The 12,981-nt window shown below is 50.7% G+C and overlaps 1 protein-coding gene across 9 annotated transcripts in view; it reads left to right on the top strand.

The window, feature by feature from the left end:
* OBSL1 (obscurin like cytoskeletal adaptor 1) overlaps positions 1–12,981 on the top strand; it is a 685,475-nt gene that overhangs the window by 261,889 nt on the left and 410,605 nt on the right. For all 9 annotated transcript variants that reach the window (XM_085650183.1, XM_085650179.1, XM_085650182.1 and 6 more), the window contains one exon: positions 66–335. In XM_085650183.1, coding sequence (XP_085506309.1) covers positions 119–335 — 217 coding nt within the window. In that variant the 5' untranslated portion in view covers positions 66–118. The remainder of the gene's footprint in view (positions 1–65; positions 336–12,981) is intronic.

Below are 12,981 nucleotides of genomic sequence, written 5' to 3'. Positions count from 1 at the left end.
CTCACCTCTATCCCACCCCCTGCTCCTCAGCCCTCTCTCACCCTCGCACTCTCTCCCTCCCACAGAGCCACGGGTGAAGTTCGTCAGCCAGCTGGAGGACGTGGAGGTGGGGGAGCGGATGGAGGCCGTGCTGGAGTGCCAGGTGCCCTCGGAGCTCGTGCCCACAGCCTGGTACCTGGAGGACCAGAGGCTGCAGCCCAGCGTCAAGTACCTGATGGAGGAGCAGGGCACTGTCCGCCGCCTCACCATCCGGGACACTCGCATTGATGACGATGGCATTTACCTGTGCGAGATGAAAGGAGGAGCGCGGAGCATCGCCGAGGTGGCGGTCACAGGTGAGTGCTCGCTGACGAAAGGTGAAAGGAGGAGCGCGTAGCATCGAGGTGGCGGTCACACGTGAGTAACCCTCACCTGCGTGAGATGAAGAGTGAAGCAATGTAGAGGTGGAGGTCACAGGTGAGCACTGGTGGCGCCCTGTGCGACAGTGTTTGTTGGCGCCCCCCCCCATACCCACCTCTGCCACGGATTCCCTCACCAACACCCTTTAACAGTGCCCCTCAAGTTTCCATAACCACTGTCTCTCAGATTCATTTAATTTTATAGCACCGCTCACACCAGTGTAAGGTATCAGAGCACTTTACATCACACACGCAATGCACAGAGACAATCATATGTGTGCAAATCAGTGTATAGGAAATGTTACATCAGACCCACGGTGTAGTGTAGGAGGGACGTCATCGATACTGGTAGGCAACATAGTTTAAGATTCTTTACTATAGAAAAGCACATGTTCGGAATTTAAAGTAACGCCACTGTTAGAGGTTCTCTTTAATAATAAGAATTGTTTTCCGCCCAAATGAACCCTTTAGGGAAGATTAGGATAATGAAAGACAGGGCAAAAAACATATAGCTCTAACATATACCTTGCAGTTTGCGTGCAGCTCTTTAATGGCAGTTCATAGCTCAATATTCTAAACTAGGATTTTGACTTATAAACTACAAGTAAAAAAAAAGAGCTCTTTTACAGAAGCAGTAACCCACTAAACCAATTTACGTTTTTCAAACTTTGCGATCTGCATGGCACACGTTCTTAGCAGCAGGCTTTAACCCTCTGCGCTACCTTGCGATGAGTCCAAATTTCCAGTAGACAAATCTTCAGTCTCTTTCCAGGAAGATGATTAATCACCGGAGTTAACTTGACATTTTAATTGATGCCTGAAAATTTCTGTAGCCAGGAACACGGCAGCAGGTGCTGTTAAAATGTTAATATACTTTCCAAAAATGAAGCCCCCAACACCAAGTCAGCGCCCGATGGCACCGCCCTAGAGCCGGCCCTGCAGGTGACTGCCTGCTCACCTGCGTGAGAAGAGTGGAGTAATGTAGAGGTGGCGGTCACAGGTGAATGAGTGCACACTCACCTGCGTGAAAGGAAGGCCTGAGGGGGAATCAATGTAGAGGTGGAGGTCAGAGGTGAGCGCTCACTCACCTGCGTGTGATGAAGAACCAAGGTGACTCAATGTAGAGGTGGTGGTCACAGGTGAGTGCTCACTCACCTGCGTGAGATGAAGGCTGAAGCAATGTAGAGGTGCAGCTCACAGGTGAGTTCCCGCTCACCTGCTTTAGATGAAGGGTGAAGCAATGTAGAGGGGGAGGTCACAGGTGAGTGCTCACTCACCTGTGAGATGAAGATTGAAGCAATGTAGAGCTGGCGGTCACAGGTGAGTGAGTGCACACTCACCTGCGTGAAAGTAAAGGCTGACGGAGAATCAATGTAGAGGTGGAGGTCACACGTGAGTGCCCGCTCACCTGTGTGAGCCCGCTCACCTGTGTGAGCTGAAGGGTGGAGCAATGTAGAGGTGGAGGTCACAGGTGAGTGCTCACTCACCTGCGTGGGATGAAGGGTGGAGCAATGTAGAGGTGGAGGTCACAGGCGAGCGCTCACTCACCTGTCAGATGAAGGGTGGAGCAATGTAGAGGTGGTGGTCACAAGTGTGCGCTCACTCACCTGCGTGAGCCGAAGGGTGGAGCAATGCAAAGGTGGAGGTCATAGGTGAGTACCAGCTCACCTGCGTGAGATGAAGGGTGAATCAATGTAGAGGTGGAGGTCACAGGTGAGTGAGTGCACACTCACCTGCGTGAAAGGAAGGGCTGAGGGGGCATCCATGTAGAGGTGGAGGTCACAGGGGAGCGCTCAGTCATCTGCGTGAGATGAAGGGTGAAGCAATGTAGAGGTGGGGTTCACAGGTGAGCGCTCACTCACCTGCGTGAGATGAAGAACCAAGGTGACTCAATGTAGAGGTGGTGGTCACAGGTGAGTGCCCGCTCACCTGCGTAAGATGAAGGGTGAAGTTTTATAGAGATGGTGGTCACAGGTGAGTGAGTGCACTCTCACTTGCGTGAAAGGAAGGGCTGAGGGGGCATCAATGTAGAGGTGGAGGTCACAGGTGAGCGCTCACTCACCTGCATGAGATGAAGGGTGAAACAATGTAGAGGTGGGGGTCACAGGTGAGCACTCACTCACTTGCGTGAGATGAACGGTGAAGCAATGTAGAGGTGGAGGTCACAGGTGAGCGCTCATTCACCTGCCTGAGATGAAGAACCAAGGTGACTCAATGTAGAGGTGGGGGTCGCAGGTGAGTGCTCACTCACCTGCGTGAGATGAAGGCTGAAGCAATGTAGAGGTGCAGCTCACAGGTGAGTTCCCGCTCACCTGCTTTAGATGAAGGGGGAAGCAATGTAGAGGGGGAGGTCACAGGTGAGTGCTCACTCACCTGTGAGATGAAGATTGAAGCAATGTAGAGCTGGCGGTCACAGGTGAGTGAGTGCACACTCACCTGCGTGAAAGTAAAGGCTGACGGAGAATCAATGTAGAGGTGGAGGTCACACGTGAGTGCCCGCTCACCTGTGTGAGCCCGCTCACCTGTGTGAGCTGAAGGGTGGAGCAATGTAGAGGTGGAGGTCACAGGTGAGTGCTCACTCACCTGCGTGGGATGAAGGGTGGAGCAATGTAGAGGTGGAGGTCACAGGCGAGCGCTCACTCACCTGTCAGATGAAGGGTGGAGCAATGTAGAGGTGGTGGTCACAAGTGTGCGCTCACTCACCTGCATGAGCCGAAGGGTGGAGCAATGTAGAGGTGGAGGTCACAGGTGAGTGCTCACTCACCTGCGTGGGATGAAGGGTGGAGCAATGTAGAGGTGGAGGTCACAGGCGAGCGCTCACTCACCTGTCAGATGAAGGGTGGAGCAATGTAAAGGTGGAGGTCATAGGTGAGTACCAGCTCACCTGCGTGAGATGAAGGGTGAATCAATGTAGAGGTGGAGGTCACAGGTGAGTGAGTGCACACTCACCTGCGTGAAAGGAAGGGCTGAGGGGGCATCCGTGTAGAGGTGGAGGTCACAGGGGAGCGCTCAGTCATCTGCGTGAGATGAAGGGTGAAGCAATGTAGAGGTGGGGTTCACAGGTGAGCGCTCACTCACCTGCGTGAGATGAAGAACCAAGGTGACTCAATGTAGAGGTGGTGGTCACAGGTGAGTGCCCGCTCACCTGCGTAAAATGAAGGGTGAAGTTTTATAGAGATGGTGGTCACAGGTGAGTGAGTGCACTCTCACTTGCGTGAAAGGAAGGGCTGAGGGGGCATCAATGTAGAGGTGGAGGTCACAGGTGAGCGCTCACTCACCTGCATGAGATGAAGGGTGAAACAATGTAGAGGTGGGGGTCACAGGTGAGCACTCACTCACTTGCGTGAGATGAACGGTGAAGCAATGTAGAGGTGGAGGTCACAGGTGAGCGCTCATTCACCTGCCTGAGATGAAGAACCAAGGTGACTCAATGTAGAGGTGGGGGGTCGCAGGTGAGTGCCCGCTCACCTGCGTAAGATGAAGGGTGGAGCAATGTAGAGGTGGAAGTCACAGGTGAGCGCCCGCTCACCTGCGTAAGATGAAGGGTGAAGCAATGTAGAGGTGGAGGACACCGGTGAGCGCTCACTCACCTGCGTGAGATGAAGGGTGAAACAATGTAGAGGTGCGGGTCACAGGTGAGTGCTCAATCACCTGTGTGAGATGAAGGGGTGAGGGTGACTCAAGTTGATTCATAAACTTTATTCGGCTAGTACAAAAACAGTCATAAAAGTACATAAAACATATGATAAAAACAGTATAAAACGTGTCCAAGTAACATACATATTAGTTGAAACAATGTGTTCGAGGCATATGAGCTGCAGATCACACACTTAGGATAGTAGATCGCCATCTGGTGTTGGGCCCGGATGCTTGCAGGTTGTTGTTGTCTTCGGAAGAAGTCTTTGGTCACGAGATAGGTGACTCCTCCCTTGGATGACAGTGCACATGGGCATCAACTCCATCGTTAGATTGCTTTTTTCCGCCATTGGGTTCGGATGCAACTTTTCCACTCCGGTTGGAAATATCAATTCCAAGCTTTTCGAAGCGCATAACTGCACATAAAACATCGAAGCACCTTCAATCTCGACATCGATTTCATCGGCTCGATTCCGGACGTCGATGCGGGCCGCTGGGCCTATCCACGCCGTGAGGCCTACGGCTCATGGAAAGGACGCCTTTCAAAAAATGCCCACAGTGTGGAGCAAAATTTCCGCACAGTGACCACCACAAAGTCTGCAACCTGTGCCTATCACCGGAACACGAGTCCAGCTGTCCAGCCGGCGCATCCTTTCGATCCAAAAAGACCATTCGAGATCGAAGAGCCCAACGACACATCATGGCACAGAGAACAGCTCCGGAACCAGAGGACAGCTTTGATGAAGGCCTCGATGTCCCGGAAGAAGATTCCGAAGATCTACAAATAATTTCCGAAGCAGACGTCTCAGACGACCCCATCACTCCTGGGCAACGTGTGAGTACTACTGCCCCTGCCCCAACCCCACCAAAACCAAAGGCATTAGTCAAGACTTCGCCTGCTGGCCCAGTCGAGACTGAAAACACCCTTCAGAAGCCCCGCCTCTGGGCTCTGCTCCGAAGAAACATAAGCCTTCTGGTAGCTCGGGACCGAGCAAACCGCATGTCATTGTCCAACCAGCACCCTCGGCACTGAAGACAAAAGACCACTCGGAACCGAAATCGGCTCCAACGCCTTCGGCCCCCAAAAACACCAAGGCCAATAGACAAACCGGCACCGAAGGTTCCCAAGCCTACAGATACACCTTCATCGGCACCGAAAACATCATTGGTACCGAAACCACCGGCTAAGGACTCTCATTCACCTCCTAAAGCCAAACAATCCACCGATCAACCAAAACCTCGATCGGAACTGAAAAAAATCGGTACCAAAGACTGTTCCTGAAGAACAAGAACTTTTTCATCCAGATCCCAGGCAGAAAAAGATTTATATCAACCCCAAGACTGGACATGTCACCGCAGTGCAATGCAAAAAACGGAAACTGGACACACCACCTGCCCCAGTTCCTGTAAACAGGAAGGACTCTGCAACATCCCCTATCCCTCCTTCCTCTCCTATACTGCCTTCTATCCCACCCCCTCACCCTACACCACCATTACCTATACCCTCTCCATCACATACACCACCTCCTCAGGATTATGATGATGACTTAGGGGGTGGGGGTGACCATCATGATCCGTTCACGGATCCAGACACCTCACCATTGGATGATTGGGGAGTCCCTTTACCAGACATGCTTGACCCTCAGCCATATCCCTCAAAACCATCGCCTTCTGACGATCACCTGGGGTTTGGCCAATTATTGACTAGAGCGGCACTATACCACGGCGTCACAATGCACTCAGACGCACCAGAGGAAGACTTTCTATTAGACACTTTCGAACAGTCTCAAAAGTCTGTACAAATTCTGCCCATGATTAAAGGAGTCATAAAACACGCCCCCGAAGTCTTTAAAGACCCTGTTCGTGCCAGGGTTCTCAACCCACGGATCGAAAAGAAATATAGGCCTGCCCCTGAAGATCCTAATTACATCAAAGGGCAACTCCCTTTGGATTCGTTGGTCGTTTCCAATGCTCGGAAACGCGCCAACTCCCAAACCACAGGAGATACACCACCCCCAGACAAAGAATCCAAACTGTTAGAAGCCTCTGGCAAAAGAGTAGCAGCACAAGCCGCTAATCATTGGCCTATTGCCAACACCCAAGCCCTCCTAGCACGCTATGACAGGGCCCACTACGATCAATTAGACTCTCTTACAACATCTGCCAGACCAATATAAAACCCAGGCAAATGACCTTATTCAGGAGGGAATACTTATTTCAAATGCAGCAATAAAATGTGCGCTTGACGCCGCAGACACCGCCTCTAGAGCAATTAACACAAGTGTGCTCCTTCAACGCCATGCCTGGCTACGCATTTCAGGCTTTAAGCCAGAGGTACAAACTACCATACTTAGTCAGCCGTTCAATCAGGAACAGCTCTTTGGGCCAGCAGTAGACACTGCCCTTGAAAAAAGGAAGAAGGACACGGAGACGGCTAAGTCCATGGGTGCATTACAGTCTCCCCAACCACGTGGCTCCTTTTGGCGCTCCTTCTATAGAGGAGCCTTCAAAAATATGGGAACGGACACCTCCTCTACATTCAAAACCGCTACACAAACATCCCCCAGTAGAGGATATTTTAGAGGCGGATACAGAGGAAACAACAACAAGGTGAGAGGTCGAGGAAATAACAACCCTCGCACCTCACCTGCCACAGAACAGTGACTTTCCTCCACTCCCCCCAGACCATTCCACTCCGGTCGGGGGAAGACTAAAACAGTTCCTACCTGTCTGGAGCTCCATCACAACAGACAAGTGGGTAAGACAAATTATCCAGTATGGTTACTGCCTGGAACTCACAACTACCCCACCCCACATACCGCCCAAACAGCGTTCCATGTCACCAGACCATATTACACTTCTCAAACATGAGGTTCTCTCATTGCTTCAAAAACACGCAATAGAACCAGTTCCCTTAGAACATCAGGGTACAGGGGTATACTCACTCTACTTCCTAATCCCCAAAAAGGACGGGACTCTAAGACCAATACTTGACCTCAGACCCCTAAATCTGTATATCAACTCAGATCATTTCCACATGATCACTCTTCAACAAGTACTCCCACTACTGCAACAAGGCGATTTCCTTACCACACTAGATCTCAAGGACGCCTACTTCCACATTCCCATACATCCTGCCCACAGGAAGTATTTAAGGTTTGTGGTGGATGGACAACACTACCAGTTTACAGTCCTTTCATTCGGAGTAACAACTGCACCCAGAGTATTCACAAAATGCCTTGCAGTAGTAGCAGCACATCTCAGAAGACAACAAATTCATGTCTTTCCGTATCTAGACGACTGGCTAATAAAAGCCAAGTCATTCAACAAATGTGTTCTACACACTCACCAAACCATCCAAATCTTACACAACTTGGGATTCACAATAAACTATCCCAAATCTCATCTCCAACCCTCTCACATACATCAGTATCTAGGGGCCACCATAAACACCTCCACAGCCCTAGCATATCCCAGCCCAGCCAGTATAGCCAATATACAAGCTCTTATCACAAAATTCCAAATCCAACACTCTCTTCCAGCAAGAGTGTTCATGCAACTCATAGGCATGATGGCGTCATGCATCTTCATTGTGCCTTATGCAAGACTTCAAATGCGTCCCTTGCAAGAATGTCTAGCACGTCAGTGGAACCAGGCTCACGGACAACTTACGGATCTGGTGTTGGTGGACAGCCGCACACATCGCTCTCTCAAATGGTGGAACATAACAAACCTCTCCAAAGGGCGGCCGTTCCTAGAGCCTCTTCCACAGATAGTGCTGACAACGGACGCATCGCTAATAGGATGGGGAGCCCATCTCCTCGGCCACACCACTCAGGGCAAATGGACCACTCAACAGAAAATGCTCTATATCAATTACCTGGAACTGCTGGCAGTGTTCCTAGCACTAAAATCATTCCAACTACATCTCCAGAACAAAACTGTCCTCATCCGGACAGACAACATGACAGCCATGTATTACATACAAAAACAAGGAGGCACACATTCTCTCCAGCTGTCCCAGCTCGCACAGAACATTTGGAGATGGGCCATTCCCCAGAAAATGTATCTACTTGCAGAACACCTTCCAGGGGTTCGCAATCAGATTGCCGACCTGTTAAGTCGACAGACACAACAGAACCACGAATTGGAACTACATCCTCAAGTCCTACTGCCCTTTTTCCAACAATGGGGCCAACCAGACATAGATCTGTTCGCCACACATGAAAACGCAAAATGCCCAACCTTAGCCGCCAGGTTTCCCCACCCGGAGTCAAAGGGCAATGCGATATGGATGAACTGGTCAGGCAGATTTGCGTACGCTTTTCCGCCTCTCCCACTCATTCCATTAGTAATACGCAAGCTCAGGCAACAGTCTCTCAAACTGATCCTAGTAGGTCCCACATGGGCACGCCAGCCCTGGCTCCCAACCCTACTGGAACTCTTGCTAGTTCCACACCAAAAACTGCATCTTTCCCCGTCCTTATTAACCCAGAACCATGGAGAAATCAGACACCCAGATCCAGGTCAACTAAATCTGGCAATCTGGCTCCTGAAGTCCTAGAGTTCGGTTACCTCAACCTACCACCAAACTGCATGAATGTTACAAGAGAGGCCAGAAGACCTACCACTAGAGCCTGCTATGCTGCAAAATGGAAAAGATTTGCCATTTACTGCACTAATAATCATATAAACCCACTAGATGCATCCATTCAGAACATCATTTGCTACTTACTACACTTGAAAAGATATATTTGGCATACTCATCCATACGTCTCCACCTAGCAGCATTAGCAGCCTACTTACAAAATAGACAACACTTGTCACTCTTCAGAGTACCGGCGATCAAAGCCTTCATGGAAGGACTAAAAAGGATTATTCCTCCCAGATTACCACCCTCTCCAGTATGGAATCTAAACATTGTTCTTACAAGGCTCATGGGACCCCCATTTGAACCTCTGCATAAATGCAAACTACAGTTCCTCACATGGAAAGTGGCTTTCCTTATCGCTATCACATCCCTCACAAGGGTAAGTGAGATCCAGGCTTTAACCATAAAAGAACCATTCTTACAATTACACCGTAACAAAGTGGTTCTTAGAACAAATCCAAAATTCCTTCCAAAAGTCATATCTCCGTTCCATCTTAACCAATCAGTAGAGTTACCAGTGTTCTTCCCAAATCCAGACTCGGTAGCTGAAAGAGCTCTTCATACCTGAGACGTTAAAAGAGCCCTTCTGTACTACATTGACAGAACCAAATCATTCCGCAAAACAAAACAATTGTTTGTTGCTTTCTCTCCACCACATAAAGGCAACGCCATTTCCAAATCTGGGATAGCTAGGTGGATAGTTAAATGTATCCAAATATGCTACCACAAGGCTAAACGCACACTAACAGTTCCCCCTAGAGCGCATTCCACATGCAAACTAGGGGCTTCCATGGCATTCTTAGGAAACATTCCCTTAGAAGATATTTGTAAGGCAGCCACATGGTCTACAACACACACCTTCACTAAACACTATTGTGTTGATGTACAAGCAAAGCAACAAGCTTCTGTGGGTCAGGCTTGTAGGAGAGTAGGGTCTGCAATCCTATGATCACCCCGATTTTTTGCTTTTGCTTCATTGGTTTACGACTTTCCCTGGCTGTGGGCCTGCCAATCAGACCCACAGCCTAGCTGTTCTCTCTCGAAATTAACACACATGTACATTAGGTGCATCCACTAATTGGAACTGGGCCGCCTTGTCAGTCCCTGTCTCAGCATACCACAGGTATCCAGGGCATCGGTGTACCCAGGGCCTACCAGGGGCTGCAGCATGTATTATGCCACCCCTGGATGGCCGCCCAAATCTGACACAACTGGCTGCACAACAGCTGGGGCAAGGTGGTGTAATCACCCGTTGCTGTAGGTGTAGTATTCCTATACCTAACCCTAAAATGGACACATGGATTCCTATCAGTCACTCCTATGGCAGGCCTTATCAATCCTGAAGGCAGAGTGCAGGGAATCATGTGGGACGGTGCTCTGGCGCGAGCTGAGCCCGTCGACGGCTTGCGGAACCAAATCCTAAATAGCCGTTCCATGGTGACGCGGGCCAACTACCTTAAAGTGCATTATAATCCTCGCGGTTATTTGCTAACTTTGGCATCGCATCACCCAAACATGTCGAGTAAGGTGTCATACGAATTGGAATACGAACCCCTCGCCAGTTCTGGCGACGGGGTTAGCCTTCCACCCTTCTAGAGGGACACGACATGGAAGTAACCTTGAACCCCGGTTAAAGTTGACTCAAGCCTCAGCATCACAAAATGGATGCTGCCACCAGACACAAGTCTGACCTCCTGCTGCTGGGAGACCTTCCAGCGAGGGGAGCTTGGACAAAGGGTTTCCTGTCGAGGGCGGTGTTAGCACCATCCCAGACAGGGTTTGTGTATCCCAGGTAGGCAGGGCTGAAAGGAAGGTGATTGCAAGTGGCACCCCGGTGCTCACTGTGCATAGCCCGGCTCAAACCAGTTTTGGGGGCACACCAGCCCCTGAGCTGGGGCGAAGCCGGACAAAGGATAGGGGTGTAACCACCCCCCTCCTGGTCCCACCCATAGGTAGGACCTAGTCACGGGCCAGCCCCTTTTTCCTAGAATAAAGGTGGGAGCGGGTCCCCTTCCCAAATTGGATAATTCTGAATCTTGAACTACTTTCCACGAAAGGAACTCTTGACTTTTCTGAAGACTCTCCCTTGTGGCTAAGGAGTAGCCACCCTGCACCAGCAGGCACCAACTAAGCGCTTGCGGTTTGCTGTACGTCTCTCCCACGGATCAAGACTGCCCAGCTCGACGAGACCCGGGTTCCCTGCCATCTCTGACCTCTACCTACATCGTCAGCCCAGCTGAGATTCGTAGGTGTGACGAGACCTGCGGGACCGGCCATCTTCAGAACCTGCACGACGCTTATCTAACACGCCCACCGAGGGACCCTCGAGTGAGTGTACCTAGGGTTTGAGAAGCCCTAACCCTGAGCGGCTCCAGCACCGAAGTCCGCCCCCCCAGCATCCACGAGATCTGCGTGGGGGCCCTTCTGCTCCTTGCTGTTCACCGCGTTGTCCGACCACTCGCCGACCGGCTTGTGGCCCTCTTCACGACGCACCACGATAGTTTGTTTTTCATCACTGGTCTGGTTGCTCCAGACTGGCCCTTGCTCCCCTTCAACAGAGGAGTACCTCGGACCCTCCTGGTCCACTCCAGACGCCATCTTGACTCCCCCGCGTGGGTTTGCCACTGCCAAGACCTGCTGCCCCACTCCCGGGCCCAGCATCATCGACAGCAGACACCTTCGTGGGACAGCTCGCCCTCCATCCTGGTCGCCGCCGCGCCTCCTGGTCCGAGGAACAGCCGAGTCCGACGTCATCCACTCACCTGGCCGAGGTGACTTCAGCCGGTACCTTCCTGGTACCCACACGATCGCTGGCTAGCGGTTGAGAACTGAGTCCCCTCTGCTTTCAGGTTTCCTTCAACACCGATCCAGGCTTGGATCTCGCTGAAACATCGACACTGGTCGCCTGCCAGCAACTTCTTCTTTCAGGCTCCTGAGACTACAACGAGGATTCCCGACATCTTGCCGAACCTCACGCAGCCGCAGCCTCTGGGCTAGGTAACTCGAGCATTTCGGTGCTCCATCGCAGGTTCGCTCTACAAGTGTCCAGTTCCTTTTTCGTTTAGTCCCACTGATCGGATCACTCCGGAATCAGTAACTCCAGACTCTAACCACTCGCATTTCACTGTTAGCGTAGATGGTTTCTCGTGCCCTTCGGGCATTTGTGTAAATTGGGCAACTGAAGTATTTTCTAAGAGTTTTGTAGTGTGCTTAGCTCCCTGACTCATAAAGAGCCAGGGTCGTCTTGTTATAAATAAATATCCTTTATTTTCATAACAACTTGTGTGGTGTCCTTTCACTTGACGTTCAAGGGGTATATGTGATGGTAAACAGCTGGCTTAACACGCCCTCTAGAGTTTAGCCTAAAGACTGCTCGTATCCACGCTACTAGGATAGCTGGTCTAAAAGGTTGACTTACAACCAATCATCAATAAGGGTCGTTTGGAATGATACACAGTGATCACTAGAATAGTGAGCACTACATATCAGGCCAACTTCTCACATTGGTGAGCAGCGGTTGGGATTTGAGCTTGCTGTTGTTTTACCACACACGTATCCTAAGAATATCAAAGTGAAAGATCACATAAGTACCCAGGTACATATAACTTAACTTAGAATACTCTGAGTTCTACTGAACCAGCTGTTGTAGTGTAACAGGGCTTAGCACACCCTGACTACAACTCTTAGCAAGGGATCAGTAGGTAAACAAATAGTGTAGGTAGGTGCATCACTTACACCTCACTAGAAGCATGTCGGTCCACGGAGAGTCTGCGGAGACTCCCTTAGTGGTCAGTGACCCTCCACAGGTCGTGTCACGATATGCAGCTCTTAGCTTCAAGGAGATGAGGCAACTGTGTGCCTCCAGGAAGCTAAACCAGGGTTCTAACCCTACCATCGCATTTCTGATAGGTCTCTTAGAGACGTACGATGCCAGGAGGTCCTCTAACACAGGTCCCCCCAATGCTGATGTGAACATGCCTCCCTTAGAGGGAACCCTTGGTGACCAGGAGACGAGGCAAACAAAGGTCCAGTGGTAGTCGGCAGGCTTACCACTGGACCAACTTAAGCAGGCATGAGAATGGAACTGGGGGAGCCCCGGGCCCACGCTCAAGCAGGCCTAACATTGGGAACGGACGAGCTAGGTCTCTCTCCAGAGGCTCTAACAGATCTGTTCGAACACATGTCTCTCAGGCATCTTCTCAGAGAGGAATGACGTCCCCTCAGAGAAGGGAGCATGAAGCGAAGATGAGGGAAGTCAATCTGAGGATCGAGCGGGAAGAACTTGCCCTCGCCAAA

This window comes from Triturus cristatus, chromosome 3_2 (assembly GCF_964204655.1).
Source record: "Triturus cristatus chromosome 3_2, aTriCri1.1, whole genome shotgun sequence".
NCBI lineage: Eukaryota > Metazoa > Chordata > Amphibia > Caudata > Salamandridae > Triturus > Triturus cristatus.
Note: the sequence above shows the minus strand (reverse complement) of the source record. Positions and strands in the feature narration are given on the sequence as shown.